Consider the following 19,055-nt stretch of genomic DNA (forward strand, 5'->3'; position numbering starts at 1 on the left):
TTAAAGCTGTTAAATACTTAAGTATATTATAGTCACTATTTCATAATGAAGTAGTAATAAACAGAAGTGAAGGTAAGTTAGTAAGTAACTACCTGAACAGATAGGACGCAATTCGTAACATATGGACAGCAACCTCAGTGGCAGATGTATTTGGGAAGTGAAGTGTGCATGTGCACGCTCATGTACGCACACACGCATGGTGGGGCAGTGGGGAGGTATGACCAAAAAAGTATCTGAATTGTTCACACAGCAAACAGTATTTTGCAAAAGGTTTCAGATATACTCTCTGGCAACCTCTAACTGTCTCTGTCCAGAAACAAATGCTATTTTAAATACAAAACCAATCTGGTTCCAGCCAATTACAGATGACATCAACAAACAAAACCGATCCTGTAGTATGAAGGTCGGTGAGAAGGAGAGAGACTTCTATTTGCAGTCAAACTGTTCCACTTTGTTATCTTCAGTATCGGGTTTCAACCTATGAACATATCTGAAATAAAGGCCCTGCTTCCCACTCCACTCACTGTGACCTATAGTATTTGCCAGACTTCATAAATTACCTGACCACGCTGCATGACACAGCCAAACACTCTCCACATCTCAGCTTGTTATGGAACACAGCAACGCTTACGTTGGTCCTGCGATATCAGACTACTGGACTTGAAGTGAAGAAAGCACCTGGCCAGAAAGCAGTTGGGCCTAGCTGAGGCACAACAGCCAAAGAGATGATCTCATCCTGCAAGTCACAGCAAGGACACTCTCAGTTACCTTGCAGCAAATCCAATAACTCGTGTTGGACTAACTCGTGTATTCGACAGGATGTTTTCCTAGGAAAGTAGGATGTTTGTCTTTTTTTTCCTCCCTTTGTTTCTTCTTTCCTTCATTTATTTATTTTTATTATTCTTTAAAGTGGGAAAATGAGTTAATGAAAACTGAAGGAAGCTTAAATTATAAAGGAGAAATATCCTTCTCTGTGGCCAAGGGGTGTTATTTTTAGAAAATCTTAAAATTCTAGAGAAATATCAGAAAGCTGTATAAAAAAAAAAAGCTAATGTCAGTATTTAGAAAGATCATTATGGAACAATCAAGCTAATATTCTCAGGACAAACTATGGAGCAACTAACAATATTCATTTTCATAATGACAAATGGGAGTTTATTTGATAGGAATTGACAAAGTTTTGCAGAAGGGGTCTAGTCAGACTAATCACGTTTCATTTTTTGAGATCGTGACTTTGGTTAATCAAAGGTTTACGTGAGATGTTTTTAAGAATGTAAGACGTTGATTAAAAATTTCATACTGATAACAGGGAGAAAAGAAATTTTTTCTGTCTACCAGTTCTTAACAATAGTCTTTAATGAAGATTTCTCGTGAAAAGGATATTTCTAGGGGATTCTGCAGAGAGCATTGCTAGGCTCGATTCATGATTTTCATTGATGTTGCAGATGTCCCTATGGAATCCCTGCTGGTACAAGCATTTGCTTTCAGCAAATTAAACAGATTATAGCTGCCTCCATAATTCGTTAAAGAACAATTTTGTAAATTGGGTCATCCTACCAATATGATTTCTATTTTTAAAATATATATAAATCAGTACAAAGAATGAAGTGTGCGGACACAAGAGTACAAAGTTACATAACTAGAAGGCATAAAATACCCACAGAATAAAGTCAGTCCTAGAAAGCAGTTATTCTGATAAGTCACGTCTTGTCTGCACTTTTAATTTGTCTCCTTCCTTTCCTCTTTTCTTGCTCATTCAGCCCCTAGAGTGTTCATTTTTTCCTGACCATTGTTATACATCGTTATCAGCCCCCCTTTACACCAACTCATTGCTCTGAACAGTCATTTCAGACTTCTCTGTTCCACAAATGCCAAGTTTTAGCAAACCAGCCATTAGGTAGAAACTGTGTGTTTTGGCTTCAGCCAAACTGTACAAAGTAAAGCCAGAGAGAGCTCTTTCCCTCTGCTGTTTGTAGCTGCATGCAAGTCACTTGTCTGCAGAGACAGCTGTTTCCAGAGGCACTTGTGATACAGCCCTCCTCATCCTAACAACTTCGTCCTGTCAACAAGAGTTAATTTTGACAGTGTTCCTAAATTGATATCTATCTATGAGGACCTGATCACTATGTGTAATTTTCACTGTAAGAAGCAGTAGGTCCTTAAACAACGAAAGGCATTGTAAGAACCCATGGCAAATAGCTGAAGCATAACACACAAGAAATAGGAAAAAAAAAGATCCAGCACTTTGAATAGCAAGGTGATTAAGCACTGGAAAAAAACATTAAGGAAAATACTGGTAGTGCCTTGAAGTAAAGGCATACTCTTTTTGGGGAATGGCCTTCCCCATCGCCCTGGCAGCAATCTCCCTCCGCAGCCAGGAAGCAGTCTCCAGGCTCCTAGCAGTACTGAGGCAAAGAGGTACAAGGACACAGACAAACGGGTAGGACCAGACAGTCAGATCTCTCCAGAAGTCTGTCCTCTTTCAGGAAAAGTTAAAGGAAAATGACATTTGTATCTATTTTTTTTTCACTCTTTTAATGATGACTACTTTAAAGCCCTGCCTAAGGGCTTTAAGCCACCAGACAGTTCAATTCCGACTAAAACCTTAACTTAGTCAATTTCCAGCCTTCTAGAACAGGGAGCAGGGCAAACCAAGAAAGACACATAAACAGAGTGGATGTTTAACCTATTAGTTTCACCCATATCATATGTATATTGTTTTAGTTTATTTTCGTATCTATTTTCTTATCTATCACATCATACATTTTCTAACAGACACACTTCCTAAGTCTTGAACAGTTAAAGTTACATCCTAACATGTAGAATGACTTATGAGTTAATCCAGGAAGTTGTAGAGCTTTTCTGAAGCCATCATTCATAAGATAACTCTGTTCCAAATGTTTAGGGATGGAAAAGATCACTTCAGACTTCAAAGCCATTCTCCTAGACATCACAACAGATGAAGAACGAACCGCATTGAAAAGGAAAGCAAAAACCCAAGAAGTTCAAGTTGGAATGCTTATATTTTCCTTAAGCCAAAGAAACAAAATTATTCTTGCTTTGTGCTTCAGCACCCCTAGAGCAACCCTTAACAGTCCATATCGTGAGAAGGTGCTAAGAATGAAAAAGCACAATGCTCCCTGTCAAGAGTTCCTACCAAACATGCACCCTGGATCTCCTCAACTGAGATATTCTCCAGAGCGACACAGCAGCATCTTAGCGGTGAGCTTTATTTTCTAAGAGCAGCAGGATCCACTCTCCAATACCATGTTCAGCTCTGAAAGAACAGAGTAGGGCATCCTTTCTAAAAACAAAGGCAGTTTCTGTCATATCCCTGTTTATGAACACAGTTTATGGTAACTTAAAAAGGTTATCTGCTAAATGGCAGTTCCAAGCTTTCTACTCTGCCTGTTCTGAAGATTTACCTGAAACAAACTTGAGGTAAGTTCAAAACCTACAACAAAAGCAGCAGTTATCAAAGGAAGTCAGACTGACATCAGTATACTTAACACAGCACTATTTTCTATGGAAAAAGTACTTGTCAGCTTCATACTACAGTAAGCTGAGCTAGGGTAAGAAAAAACAAGCCAGGAGAAGCTCTGAAGAAAGTACGTGATGTTTCTTTCATAAGTCTCGTCTCTCCCATCAGCACCTTTTAAGTTTTTTAGAAATTAAACTGTACTGCAATGTTGCTCACTTCTTCACTGACTGTCCATCCATCACAAGTATATTTCTATTTATTTTTACAGGTAACCAACACAGAAGCAAATGAGCAAAGTTACTTCACAGTTTGTATTTATTTAAATGTACAGTTCAACTTTACCTTTGGATTTTGGAACTAACTCTCCACAACTCAGTATGCGTACTTCAGCATATGGTTTACTAGATGCATCTGTTTTCTGGTTTTCTATTTCTCTCACAACTTCTTGACCTGAGATGACTTGTCCAAAAACGACATGATGTCTGAAGAATTTAAACAGAAGTAAGAATTCTTAGTACTAATTTTTTTTCAAAGCAGTTCCCAAACAAATATATATGAAGAAGATAAAGATATTTACCCATCTAAGTGAGGTGTAGGTTTAGTTGTTCTTTTGTTGCCAAACGAAGTAATTGAAAGAGGAAAACAAAGTCAGTTTTAGTGGAAAACAGTCAGCATTTGAAGTTTGCCATATAGATGTATAAAGGTGAAAACTGAGTGAACTAATAAAACCAGACAAAAGCCGTATCTTTACACTATTTTAAGTTTGCATGCAGTTATTTAATGCTTTATACATTGAACTACTTATTCAGTTTCTTACTGTGACTAACATACTTTACATAAATTGAACAAAAGTACAGATGCATTAATAAATTTTCAGACAGCATTTCGATACAGGATATAAGTACTCTATTTACTAAATTACAGAAACACTTCCAGGAACAGATATAAAAATTAAGGCAACTGTCTCAGAGGAAGGAAACTGCAAACAACCTTCTACACGCTAGAAAATTTTCAGAAAGTAAAGAAGGAAAAAATACCCATGTACAAAATATCTGTCATCAAGAGTAAATGACTTTGTATCTATAGACAATCAAACAGTTCACAGCTCCCGCTGCACTAGGATTACTGGGGCGCACAGATGTCAGCCACAACAGAAGTCAAAAGCTGAGATAAATACACTAATTATCTGTCAGAAATCCCAAAATAATGGTCTAATGGTAAGCAACATATACAACTGATCATGGTAATTAAGGTCATGAAACATGTAAGACTGGTGAATTTCAAGAACATTTCCTGTAGATAGATTACATTTGACAGGGGTCTAGTGCAGAAATATTTTAAGAATTTAGACTTTACATATAACTATTAACCATACTGCTTTTGAAAGTTATTTTGCGACAGAAAATTTCTCTACTACTTTGAGCTAGAGAAACCCCAGGGCTGTTTCCCTCCCTTTAGACAACACACATTAAAAGAATGTGTTCAAGTTCTGCAGGGATCTAACAGATTTGCATTATCGCCCCAAGTTAGAACACAGCTACCAAAAACTAACAAAAGCTCTTTTGTGCAGACAATAAGCACGAAACAAAAACATGATAAAAACATTCATTGGGAAAACGGCTACTTCCCTGGTACTTTGTGAAAAAACCCTCAGCTTTGGGTTTGCTTAGGAGTCACTCTTCAATATTTAAAAGGGCCACCTTTACAGTTTACAAACTGCAAGCCACACATACATTTCTTAACAGTCCAATACTTACATAAAGAACTGTGAACCATTTGTATCTTTCCCTCGGTTGGCCATTGAAAGGAGAAATTCTTTGTTGTGCTTTACAGCAAAGCTTTCATCTAAAAAAAGTGTTTTCAATTACTTTAAAAACACCATATATGCTTAGCTGAATGCTATAATTAAGTAAACTCATCCTAGTCACTTCAGTAAAAAGAGCATTAAAATTAGATTCAAAATAACAGTTTTTAATTTAATAATTTTAATTTAATTTTTAAAATACGTTACACCTTTTATTATAAATAGTGCAATTTAAGAAGGCAAAATATGAGTTAATGATTTATAGCCTGAGAAAAACTAAAAATGGAAACTTCTTGCTCAAGAGATTTCTTTCCTACCAGTGTTAAGAGATCTGATAATTTTAAGTTGTTGCTATTTTTATTCTGCACATGCAGATCATTGTCTCTTAAAAGCAGAAAAAGTTTATTATTGTGCATTAAGCATTAAGGAATCCCCCTCATTTTGAGGCTATTCTGTTATTCTTTCATAAACATGGAGATCCAGTTTGATGGCAATCCCATACAACTTCTGTTTGTCTATCAGCTACACAGGTGAGTTTAATTAAGGTAGCCATTAAGAAAATAAGTTTAACTTGAACGAATCTTATTTTTGATGACCACATCATTGCAATAGTTCAGGTTAAATCCCAATGAAACTGTGAAAAGTAACCATCATTCTTCACTTAACAGCATCCTATGCCTGTTACAGCAGGTAACAGCATCCTATGCCCCTTCTTCCCATTTACAGCATAAAAGACTGTTGGGCCATCTAAACTGTCCAGGTGGAGAAAGTTTACTCATTATCACCTAGATATGTGGCAGGAGAAACAATCAACACAGGAAAAGTACACTGTCTGTAAGGCTGTGGTCTCATATCACACTGTGTCTCTGGCAGTGAAAGGGACAGTACCGCTCGCTCTCCACCGTCACCTGTACACTTGCTCTCTTGCATGGCATTAGGTGTCATCTAACTCTGTGATGAGCTGGTTAAGGGAGTCTCATCAGCAAAAAAACCCCTATGGATTCTGTCTTATGCTACGGCTGTGTTGAATAAACAGCTTACAACTGCCAGAAGGTAAAAGTTTTGCTACTTCTTCCATCTCCCCCAGCTCCACTTGCATTGGTTCTGATACTCGTCTCACTACGTGTTGCATCGGAGCGACTCACTGACATGGAAATAAATACGTTTTTGCTGTACAAGTTGTCTGGCATTTTAGCATGATGAATCAGCTTGCAGCTTGCACAGTCAGTGCAAGGTAAGACCTCCATCTTTTGGCAGTTGCAAAGTGTTGATTCAACTCAAGGTCTGATATAAAACTGCAGCCTAACCTGACCGAAATAGTTAGTAATTCTTTTGATTACTTGCTGCAAGCTCAGACAAGCACCAATGTCAAAAGAAAAACGGCAAGCAGGGAGGAGGATTACAACCAACCCTTAGGTGGCAGCTAGCCATCAGATGGGGTTAGGTGCGATATGAAACTGTTCCCTGAAACAGAGAGATGCTCCAGTACATTCTGGACAAATACAGGCTGGGAAACAGGCTGAAGAAAGAAGAACTTAAAGAGAACTAAAAGAAAACCAGGACTGTGACAAAACAGATGGCCTCTTAATACTTAAGTCCTCTTGAGTTCAGGAAAGAGAATAAAGCAAATAAAGACAACTTGCAAGAAAATCAGACACCATCATGACTTTCTCCTCCTGACTGAAAGAAAAGGCAAGCCCCACCTTTTGGCTATCTGCTCAAGCCAAAACGGTCCATTCAGAATCAGATACCATGTTTAGAAACAGTTATAAAAATGTAAGTCTGGTAAAGCTCCTAAACATGAATGAGTTTGATTTTTGTTTAATTTTTTATTAATTAAAAAGGTTCACATCTTAAAAAGACAAAAAAAAAATCAACCTCCCCCACATTAAAACAGCCTCATGTGAAAAGCAACAGAAGATTCTAAGACCAAACAAAATCCTAACAAAGACAATGGAGTTGATATTTACAGAACTGAGACTACATAATGTAAATGTGATTGCGTATAGTAACACTGAAAGAGTGGACTCGTAAAGCTCTTACCTTCAAAAAAGCCTCCATAAATGGATTCTCCTCCCCTGCCATTTCCTTGAAAGGGGAAAAGCGGCAGTTACAACTTCTCTTTATTTCCCAGCAGTAGACATAATATTTTACCACCACATATAAAACTTTCAATAGAAATATATTCTGACCACTAAGGTAACAGAGCAGAAATATATGCACATATGTACATATATATGTATACATTTTAAGTGTTTTCATCTAAGGTTCTTACTCAGAAAAAGAAAGAAAAAGTTAAGTTACGGAATAATTCATGCAAGTAAAGGATGCTAAGCAGGACTTCTGCAATGTTCTATCATGTAAGCATTATTTTTCTTTAAAGATTCACATCGTACCTTCACTGAAGTCGCCTCCTTGGATCATGAAATCTTTCACTACCCTGTGAAACAGACAACTTTTGTAATGCAATGGCTTTTGGGTGGATTTTCCTGTACCCTTTTCACCTAAAGGAGAGGAAGGAAAACAAAAAAGAAGTGACTCTCTAGACCTGTAGAATCTCCACTATTAAAAAATACTGCCTAAGGGTTTGATCAAAATTACCTACCGAGTTCCAAAAAAATCAACTTGAAAGGTAGGCACACAGCTGTCAGTTTCTTGTTTGTATTACTTTTAAGGAAACAGAGCAGAAACCAGCTTCTACCTCTGCAGTTATATCAGAGGAACTCCTTACTGACATAAGCATACAACATGGGAATCATCTTCCCCCCCCCCCCCCCAGCATAGCTACAATTCATTCAAGAAGAGATAAATTAAGAACTCAAATAGATAGAATGACACCTATCTGAAGAGGCTTAAACAGCTAAGGGTGCAATATCTTACTATTACTGCTGGGAGGACATTACTAATCACGTAACTCAAAGTGCTTTCACAGAATCCTTCCAGGCCTCTTCTGGGTAGATTCACCTAAATTAAAGTCAGTGTAGGTTTAAGATAACTGGCTTTGCCCTGAAGCAGGTGAAGAACAGTCGGATCTTCAGTTACAACATCTCATGGTGAAGGTAGTATAAAAGGCTGTAACTAAGAGAAGAGTACAAAGAAGGAATCTTGCTCCCCTGCCTTTCCCTGACTGTTCCCGCCACTCTTCTGCCTTGCACCAGTTCTGGAGCTCCTGCTCTCTACTGAGTTCGCAAGAGAAGTGACTCGAGGTGGGACGCTGCAAACAGCAGAGCCAACTGCAAGGTGACAGTAAGGTAAGCAGTGAGACTCTGTTGGAAGGAGAAGGAGCTTTTCCTCTCAGTGCTGGCACACGGTTCAGCTGTGACTTCCCACAGTCTCATTCTGAGCTGCAAAACTGACAGCTTCTGTCAAGGGCAGTTGCCTCTGAAATTATCTATAGCAGATTGGTGCTTCCAAAAGCATCTGACTAGCTATAAAAACGCTTCTGACAGAACCTTTGATAAATATGTAGCTACGTCTGTTCCACTAGGTTGGTGTATGCCTAACACACATATAGCAGGGGAAAAAAGAGGTGGTGACTCATGTTTTAAGACAACTGTATATCCTTTTCAGAACTGACAAAAAATGAGTATGAAAATACAGAAATAAAATCAAATTTTGAATTAATTTGCTGTCATAAACACTTTAACCACATAGTTTCCTCATTATTCTTAAATGCATTGAAACAGTGAAATAGTTAATCTGAACTTGATTTTAAATGTGAACAACAAACTACGGACTTAGTTACACTTACTTCTGACTTGAAATGCTATCCAAAGACTTCAAGTACAAAATTCCCTGCAGTAGCAGGGAAATAAGACCTTTATACAACAAATCTGACTTTTGGGCATTTGACAGGTGAAGAACACCATGCTTGCATCATTCCAAACTAAAACCCATTAAAAAACAGAAAAAAGAAAGAAAAAAGAGAATCACTTTAGGGTTCAAATTTGTCAACAAGTTTTGGCACACCGATTTTGTGCAAGGAAACCAATTCCAAATCCAATAACTCTTCCTTTCCTGTAGGCAGCATGAATGCCACACAGTGTTCTGGCTAACTTGACATAACTGTAATCATGCAGTCACACCTGATCCAGATCAGATTAGTACTGCCGAGCAATTCAATATTAGCAGCTATGAGGCCTGGACCTGAAAGGGAACAGAACTGACGGGAAAGGAAGAAGGAAATGCTTAAGACAGAAAATAGGGGCTTATGCTTACACAAAATTATTATTGTGATAATACTTTTATTAATTCATTTTTGGTAAGTTATCAGCATTTTCAATAAGAGCAGGAAGTCCAGAGGAAGACATTACTATTTGGAAATATTTCTGGGATAGAAACTTTTAAATATTTTGTTCAAGAATTAATTTGAATTTCACTAGAGGTGGAAGTCACCAGTCTCCATCTACAAAGAAAAATTAAAATGATAGTTAGGTAGAAAGCAAAGATACTCATGCATACTAGCAATACCTTTGAAATACCTCAAAATATCGTAAGACTAAAATGGAAGTTTGCGTGCTTGATCTCTTATTTCAGGATTGGATGATGTTACATAATGTAAGTAGTAATTTCTAGTAACAGAAAATCAGCTTATTGTGTCAGTATTTGAAGTTGATTAGTATACGCTCCCCGCAACAGCTTAAGCCAAAGCTACAATTGCTTTGATTCTGCATCAGATGCATATGAGAAATCTGCCAAATCTCTACAGACGCCAAGAACCAAGGCTTCACGTGCTTGTTTTTATATGTCAGAAAACGTCAGGAAAAATAACATAGCTGTCGAACTAGCTAACATGGTATTATACTAAAAACTATAAATAAAATTAAAAAAAACTACAAACCTGTGCAAAGGCAGCGAAAATTCTCACATGTCTTTGGACACACATCCGAAAACAACTCAAAGACCACTCTTCCAGCTAGAAGAAAAGCCACATTTGCTATGAAGTTGACTGGTATTTGCATTATTCTTATATATTTCATATGAGTACCACGTTACTGAGTACATATTTTAATTTTCTTACCAGGTACATTGTTGATGGCTATGTCAAAAAAGCAACGAGGCCTCTGGACCTTTACTCCCATGGCTTCCAAAGTTTAAATACTGTAAATAATAAAAAGAAGACTGAGTTCTTCCTTTTGTGTAGTGAAACTGTGCTCAAGTCAAACAGGAAGATTTTATAAAGACAAAAAAAACTGCAGAAAAGGTAGGTAAGAAAACAGACAGCAAAAAATATATATATATTTTTGAAAGACTGAAAGCCCGAAGTATTTTAAGTCAATTTCATGTTCTGTGGACCCAAAGGAGTGATTTTATTTTTACTGCTTGCCGCAAAAGTTTTAACTTCAAGCTTCAGTGTTATACTTCAAATGAAGAAATACGAAAAGAAAAGATACTGCAAGGTATAGGGAATAGGCCTTTCGGCTATCCAGATGGTATAGATAACCACTTTAAGTCATTTGTTCCTAGAATTCTTGTTTCTTCAAGACAAAATAAGAATCACAGAAACAAGAATCAGCTTTGGGACCAGAGAGTGCTTTCAAACACCTTATTACAACTGCCTTTGAACTATTTAAACAGACTAATTTGAGATCTCTTAAGTTCAGTGTCAGCAGCTGAGGAGCTTGTAGCCTCCACATGCCACCTCATCTCTCTGGTCAAGTTTACCAGCCTCAGAGCTGGCCTGTTCTCCCCAGGAGTACGTCAGCTGCTGCAGTGCACAACCAAAGTCAGCTTTTGCTAGACTTAATTTCCATTAATAAAGCCGGTCCATGAACTACACCTGCTCAAGAGCGGACACACTGCTTCTAATATCTAGAAGTACAAAAAACGAACAGCCTGGGACAGTACCTTCTCCAGCTGCGGGAGATGAGTTTGTCAGTTCTGTGGCAGCCTTGCTGCAGACTTGGACTTGCCCTGCACTCCCCACCCTTGCTGACACACGCATTCACCTGCTATCACTGCAGGCAGGCTCACAAAAACATCCCAACAGCCTGTCGTTCCCTTAGCTATCTGCAGCAGCTCACCACACAGTCAGATGAGCAACAGGCAGTGGGGCACTGGGGGTGGAAGCAAAACCACGCAGGTAGGGCTGGAGCAAGGAGGCTGACAGCAGCACTGGTGTGGGCCAGACCTGACGGTCACGCAACTGTACCCTACGCCTAGCTGGGGCTGCAAATTAAGAGCACCCACACTGACAGACAATTCTTAAACATAAAAAGCAGCTCTCATTGGGAAATAAGAACTCAGTGCAAGGAATAATCTGTTGAAGTCATACAAAGCATGACTGGGCACAAATTGCGAGTATTAGACAGCTCTGAAAAGCCGACAGACATATTAAGAACACTAGATGCAAACCAAAGGAAAATTCTGTATATGATAAATGTGTGTCCTTCGCTACTTAAACAGGAGGTTTTCTTCCCTGCTAAACTCAAGCTGTTCATATAAGCAACTGCCACAGCACACACAACAAGGCAGCTCTGACCAGGGCTGTCTGCAGTCCAGTATCACCAATCACTCAGATGGGGAACACCAAAATTCCCCGGTAGTAAGTACAGAACTGAGGTTATGGGATAGACTTCCGAACCATGTAAGCGGCAGGCTACTCCTGATTTTGTAAACTATAGTCTGAAACCTGAATGTAAAGAAATAAGCAATAAAACATTAACAACTTTTCATCAAGTTATTTGCAATAATTATGTAAGTCAAGTAGGGGTACTTTCAGGAATATCACAATTTTTGCCATAGAGATTAAAAAGGAATGGTCAAAGAGCGAAAATAACTGATTGTGGATACAACTTGATATCCAGGCCTAAGCATTCCATTTCTTAGCAACGTGTCTCCAGGATTCCTGTCACTGTAGTATGAGGAGCTGCTCTAATTAGGATCCAGACCATTCCACGTTAAAAAATAAAGATGTAGCTCTTCCACCGTTATTGCTAAGTGACATGGTTTCAGCTTTGTGTTGTTTCTTTTCCTTTCATGCCATTGATTAGTTGAGAACCCTAATGTAACCTTTGCCAGATCTTTCAGTGTATGAAACCCCTTATTTTTAGTAGGTAGTAACTTCCCTTCATGTCATTTGCGACTCCAGCCTTCCAACATCATGCACAGCTACGACGTTCTTTTCCTCTTCTGATGCCCCAACCTCTCTGAATTACTTCAGAGAGGAAAAAAACATGATGATGGCAGAAGGATCTTTAAGACTGGAGCACTTTTTCCAGCATTTGGGATGTAACCTACAAATTTTCAGTTCTAATTATATTTTGTTGCCAGAAAACGCTATTAAAATCTCTATTTTAGACACACTGCATACATAATCTTTTCCAGAACTGAACTAGTAGCTGTGCCACAGAACAGCCTAGAAAAACCCTATTGTTGCCATCTGTCTCTTATAAGAAGGTTATGACAAATAAAGACTGTAGAGGTTATAAGAAATCAAAAGACTGTAACGTAATCATGTTAGTCTATATTCTCTTTCCTCCCTGTGCACAGTGTCACTCTGAACATTTTGCCAAGACTGTACAGTGAAAATTGCAAGAACAATGCAGGACTGATTTAAATGAAACATCAGTCAGTAGTTTTATCATTCATGCAATTCAGCCTGACTAGACTTTGCAAACATCCAGAACCTCAGTAGATATCCTCTTAGCCATGTTATGAATACCTTAATTCACACAAGCCGGAGCCTTCGTCAAAAACAGCAGCCCTACCTTGGCCTGCTTGCTCCTGTCTCTGAACTCCCTTCTCTGTCCCATCAGAGGCAACAAGTTCTGTAGCCCCAGAGGGAAACAAGCAGGGAAAACTCACGTAGCTGAAAATTTTGCTGTTCTCAGGTTAGCAGAACACTAACCAGTTCATGACACCACCGCACAAACTCTTGGCCCAGCACAAGGAAGGAGGCAGCACAGGTGAGGCAAGAAGGAGATGGGATAGGTGGGAGTGGACAGACTTCTTTCAGAACTGAAACCAGCCTGAAGGACACCCACCTAACTCATGCACCATCCATAGCAGAATACAGTCACATGGAGAGAGAGAAAAAAACCAGAAAGTTTATTTTTCTGGAAAACCTCTTAGAACAAATGCTACAATAAATATTGTTTGGTGATAAAAAAAAAAATAAATATTGCTTTGATGATAAAATTGCAAGTCAATTTAGCTGAACTAAGGCATCCAAGGACCTATAGTAGATGACTCTTCAGTTGTATCTGAACTTTAGACGTTTGGCTGATGTACTTAAGTGAGGAATATTCAATTTCTGCTTTATGGGCAATTCACTTGAAAGACAGAAGAGGAAGGCATGAACATATATATATACGTGATTTTAGCCAAAATAAATACATGCTATCTTAACATGTGATACAATTTTAATTGCAAATATCGATAATGATTAAAGCTAAGTCATGAAATAAATGTCAATATACCTACCTCAGTCAATTTTGACTTGGTTTTGTAAAGAAAAGGGTGGAAGAGGGAAGGAAGAGAGAGAGAATTCTACCTGGACTCTCATTCTCACCAACTTTTGCTCATTTCGGTAAGTTTATCAACGTGTCTCACAAAGAGTAGAACAAATGAAGCCTAGCACATGCTCCGAGTCCTTATTCCACTCACGTAATAAATTCAGATCTATGTACCAATATGACCTCCTCCATTTCCTCCAGTGTCCCCTGCACCTTCCCTAAATCCTCCAATAATATTCCCTAAATACTGGCTGCATTTGGTTCTAAATGACACCTGTGTCAATTGTTCAGTATGAAAATCCTGACTGGACAATCATCGGGCCAAATAACATACGTAACTCTTGAGCAGATGTCGCAAATACCTCCTTCAGGGAGAACACTAATAGCTGTCCCTTCTCTATGCAGATACTGACTTTTCTAAATAATCTAGGAACATCTCAACCTTGAAACCTTTTGGAAGACAGAATCAAAACTTACTGGAAAGAGGTGGAGAGACAAAGCTAGGTGTTCTTGCAGGAGAGCGCTGACAGAATAAAGAGAGTGGATAAGCTTTATTAATTCCTTAGTAAACCAGGCTAAAACATCAATGACATTTATCCTAACGATCTGTAAGTTAGTGAGCATTTCTCCTTCAATACACTTAAGTACTTTTTGCAGTCAGTACTTTTTTCCCTTTCGTAGTTCATTGTGCATCTTTGATTTCAAAGTCAGCTACATTTTGTTTTTTAAGTTGTCCTACACTACATTTTCGTCTTCTCCTGTATTTTTCCTGTCCCATTCTCCAAAAACAAACCCTGTCAATGAGTCCTGTCTAACTTACTCCAACTATTTCTCCCTACCCATATACCTTTTCAACTATTACCTTGCTTAATCCCATACAAACAGCGATTATTAAAAAACAAAACAAAAAAACTGCACACACATCAGGTTACTAAACTAATGTTCATATCGTTAACTTACCAGCCAAACGTCAACCCAAAAGATTCCCACAATACAGGCACACACAAATGCGCTATCCAGAAAGGCAACAGTGGGGAGTTAACTCACTTCTTCCTTCCAAAACCCTGAGAGAAAGGATGATATTGCAACCCAAGTAGTATCATGAAACGTTCAAGCCATTCATCATTCTCATCCATCCCCTAGAGGAGCCCCTGACTAAGTCTAAGTAGAAACAATGCAACAAAACTACTTTAGTATACCTAAAAGAAAAGGCTTGTTTGTCAACAAACCAAAATCCACACTACACTGAACTTTGCGTCTACAATACAATTCCACTTTCATAAATAAAACAGACACTAAAAATATATAGCTCTGCCAGAACAGCTGCATCTATAACCAATGCATCACCAGCTGTGTCAGTCAGGGTTCACATCTCTTCACACCTGTGCCAGCATCATTATTTTGTTCAGTTATTTGTAGGATAAAGTTGGCCAGCTCCTGGCCAGGCTGCAGACAGCTGTCGCCTTTCAAACTGAACTGTGCCGATGAAAAAAGATAACTGTCACAAGCTGCTTACAAGCATCTCTCTGCCAGAGGTTATCGCTCATTATTTGTTGATATGCTTAAAAGTATGCCTAGAGGACTTCTTCCCATTAAAATTACCTGTGCTACCAAGCATCTAATGTTAAAACTGCTTAACATAACCTAGCTGCTTTTGACTGACATGAATTAGGAGGCGCTCAGATACAGATTAACTGCAATACCAGCACGTGTCACACATTGGAGATGAGCTGATAGTCATCAACACCCACCAAGCTGACTAAGGCTGTGGCTCCACAATCACTTGAAGCCAAAATAAACGTGGGCTGCTACCTGAAGAGAGTGCTCATACGTCCACATGTTAAAACCCATACAGATCATTGATCTGCATGAAAACTACCCTCTCCACCTCCCCTGCAAGAAAATATTTTGGCAGCAGCACATATCGGGTTAAAGCGACAGCGGAACCGTAGACCAAGAATGCTAAACGCTCACTCCACTGGAAATGAATTTATGGTTGCTAAATGATAGGATGACACCAAAGATGTGAACAACAGTAATCCAACCAGCCTATCCTCAAGCTCCATCATTTTCCTAAATACCAGCATCTCTTCCCCCCGGTTTCACTATCAAAGAACTTGAAATAGTGGCAATGACAACCAAGAAAGTTAGTTCGTTTTGATTTTATTGAATTATCGGCATAGGATTTTGATGTCAGCTGGTTTAGGAGTATGGTAATACATATGAACACATTTCAGGTTTAGGATGCTTTCTTTGCAATCATGTGGACTTAAACTTTTTTTTTCCCCCCTAAAAAAAACATTTACGTTCTACACAGGTCTATCGTACTTATGCAATAAGACTTTCTACTCATCATCACCAAGGGAATTTTATAGGTTTTCAAACTTGGCTGTCCCCTCCAATGAGATTAAAAGAAACCCAACAACTTTCAACATTTTTGCAGAAAAAACAAAGTGATTAACACCACTTTCCACCAGACCTTCTTCTCCAAAATAATGCTGAAGGTCTTCTAAAAGTCTTTTTGGTCTGCTGACATAGCATTCCCTCCACTTTCCCCCAGTCAAGTGAAGAGACACCTGACAACATCAACCATTGTCTTCCATGCATGTAAGCAAAGAGTCTGCTATTCTTTTAGAGAGATTTAAAAAAATACCACTGTCAGCTAGGTCCTAACTAAATATGCAGCAGGTATTCCTATACCACTGCACTGCAAAGTTCATTTACATCACTTCCAGTGTGAATTTTCACAATGATTAACATGAACTGAGTCTTCTTGTACCAAGGTATACAAAAATTGGAAACACGCTGTTATAATATCTCAGCTGGGAGAACAAGAATATTCAGCTGAGAAGGCAGTCTGCCCACCAGACCATGTTCCTTGTTTTATTTTCCTCGTACAGAGGCCTTGAATGAGAAAGATGACAAAATACCTAAACAGTTCTTGTCAATAGCAAGTGAAAAGCTTTGTTGAGCTATGAATTTTCAGATGTCTAACTAATGCAGAAAGTAAATTTTTCTACTGTTACAGGATCCTCAAAATAAACTCCAGAAGAGGAATGCCTTGCTTAAAGTTTAGAATGAGGCAAGACCACTTAACAGTAGGAAATACTGTTTTCAACGCTAACCCCTATTTGCAAGCCATAACCAAAAAAGCTTGTTCTATCATCTGTTATTCTTGTGTGCTCCTCCTTTGACTATTACTTTATCTCTCGATCCCTTCCTAGGATCAATCTAGTTTCCTATCTAACCCTCACTCCATTTTAAAAGATGGCCAGTTTTGTTCCCTGGCACTAACTCTGTGCTCCCAAGTGGAAGACTGGTCCTAAGTGCAGGTGGCATGGAGGAGTGATCTGGTGATAGAGACATCACACAGCAGCAGATGAACATCCTCCATCCTCTTCACTCTGATTGCCTTCATAATCTGCAGAATATTTTCTGAGATCGTTAGGGGAAAAATCTTCTTTGACAACAGCTTGATGTTATCTAGCTAACTTCAAAACAATTTTTCAGTTCCATAAAAGAGGACTGGAAAAATGGGAAGCCTTACTAAGCAATATTGTCCCAAAGGCTGTTCTCAGAGGATTACTGACGTTACTATTCTTTCCTATGTCCTCCTTCATCTCCACTTCATGTAGGGGAAACTACTAGACATTTTTCAAATCTTAAAAAATAAAAACCCCGGATAAGTGAAGCTAGTTACACACTCTTCAGACTAAGACAAGCTAATGCTTCATAAGGTATGTGCAGTTTTCACATTTTCCTAATGTTTTTATTGTGGTAGCACCCACAAACTTGAGTCATGATGCAGGACCCCAGCGCATGAACAAATGGGAATAGTGAAACAAAACGAATTAAAAGGTAAAGCGAAAAAAAAAAAAAACTTATCCCTGAACAAAGAACAGGTAGTAGTGTTCTTCTGCAGGTAGTGTGGAAGAAATATCTGAAAAATAAATATTATTTCTCAGAAGTTCAAATACAACTTAACAAAAGACACCAAAAGCAAAAGAAAAGGTCTCAAGTTTGTCTTAAAACAGGTATCAGAGGATAATTAGAATATAATGAACTTAACTAGCCAAAACCTAGGCAAATTTTAACAAGAGCGGCTGAGTTGTTTAAACTCCTGTTCTTTCCAACCATTTCTGGAGGACATCTTTCTCAATCTGAACGAGCTGTAAGGCAACGCTTAGCGCTCCATTTAGTGCTCCAACAGAAATTTTAGCCATGCTGTTTCAACAAACCTTATTTCTTTTCTTCCTAAGGTTCCTTGCTTCAAGGTGTCCCAACAACTCAAAGTATAACCGGAAACACTCAGCGCTTTTAGCGTGGTCGCGGCTGCAAACAAAACGAGCCTGAAACTCCTTACTCGTAAAAACCCCCGAAGGGCCTTCGGAAACCCTCGGCAGAGCCGCAGGGGACCCTGCTGCCAGCCATGATTGCTCCTCTAAGCGCCACTTCCCTGCGAGAGGCCTGCAGCGGGGAGGAGAACATGTGGCCAGCAGGCAGCCCGGCCGCCTCGCCTGCTGGCGGAGCGGAGAGGCTCCATTCAAACTCCCGAGCAGACACCGAGCGGCGCCGCGCCGGGCCGGGCAGCGGCCGGGCCGCCGGCGGGGCGCTCGGTACCGCGCGGCGCCCAGGCCCCGGCCTCGCCGACCCCGCCGCCCGGCTCCCGCCCCCGCCCGCTGCTTCTCCTCCCGCGGGCCGCCCTCACCCCTCGGGCGCCGCGGCCCCCTCCCGGCCGGGGCCTGCGAGGGGGCGTGTGCGCGGGCGGGCAGCGCGGGCCGCGGCCGGGCCAGGGCCAGGGCCAGGGCCCGCGGCCGGCCGGCCGCGCCGCGCCGCGCCGCCCACCCCCCTCGGCGGCGAGGCTCGGGCCCCGCGGCGCCGCGACTCCCAACGCCACGCCGAGCCCCCGGCGGCCGCGCCGCCGCCTGGGCCGCGGCCCGCGCTCGGCCACATGGCGGCTCCGGCCCGCGGCGCCGCACTCACCCCGCTCGCGGCCCGCGTCTCCCCGCGCTCCTCAGCGCCTCGCCGCCATGTTAGGTGGTGCGGCACAGACTGCGTCAGTGGAAGGAAAGGGCGGGAGGGGGCGACCCTGGGGGCGGCGCGGCGGGCCGCCAGCGGGGGCGGCGGCGAGCGGGGCCCCGGCCCGGGGGACCCGGGAGGAAGGAAGGGAGGGAGAGGGATGGCCGGCCGCAGTTGAGCCCTGCCCGGGCCGGCGGCGCGGAGGCGGCGGAGGCCGCTCGGAGGGAGCCGAAGCGGTTGGGGGAGGGGGCCGCCCGCCTCCCCCGGCTCGTCAGCGCCGCTCCACCCCCTCCCG

General features: G+C 40.7%; 1 protein-coding gene across 4 annotated transcripts in view; it reads right to left on the reverse strand.

Moving 5' to 3' along the window:
• PPIG (peptidylprolyl isomerase G) overlaps positions 1-19,036 on the reverse strand; it is a 31,744-nt gene extending 12,708 nt beyond the window's left edge. For 2 of the 4 annotated variants that reach the window (XM_068948655.1, XM_068948653.1), the window contains exons 1-9: positions 18,725-19,011; positions 17,980-18,073; positions 10,306-10,385; positions 10,126-10,200; positions 7,682-7,789; positions 7,329-7,373; positions 5,239-5,326; positions 4,059-4,088; positions 3,824-3,963 (exon numbers count right to left, since the gene is read on the reverse strand). In XM_068948655.1, the coding sequence (XP_068804756.1) occupies positions 3,824-3,963; positions 4,059-4,088; positions 5,239-5,326; positions 7,329-7,373; positions 7,682-7,789; positions 10,126-10,200; positions 10,306-10,366 (547 nt within the window). In that variant the 5' untranslated portion in view covers positions 10,367-10,385; positions 17,980-18,073; positions 18,725-19,011. Of the gene's footprint in view, positions 1-3,823; positions 3,964-4,058; positions 4,089-5,238; positions 5,327-7,328; positions 7,374-7,681; positions 7,790-10,125; positions 10,201-10,305; positions 10,386-17,979; positions 18,074-18,724 lie in introns of all 4 variants that reach the window. The other 2 variants (XM_068948654.1, XM_068948652.1) reach the window with 1 other exon arrangement.
• Positions 19,037-19,055: the final 19 nt, after the last annotated feature.

Source organism: Struthio camelus, chromosome 6 (genome assembly GCF_040807025.1).
Source record: "Struthio camelus isolate bStrCam1 chromosome 6, bStrCam1.hap1, whole genome shotgun sequence".
NCBI classification, from domain to species: Eukaryota; Metazoa; Chordata; class Aves; order Struthioniformes; family Struthionidae; genus Struthio; species Struthio camelus.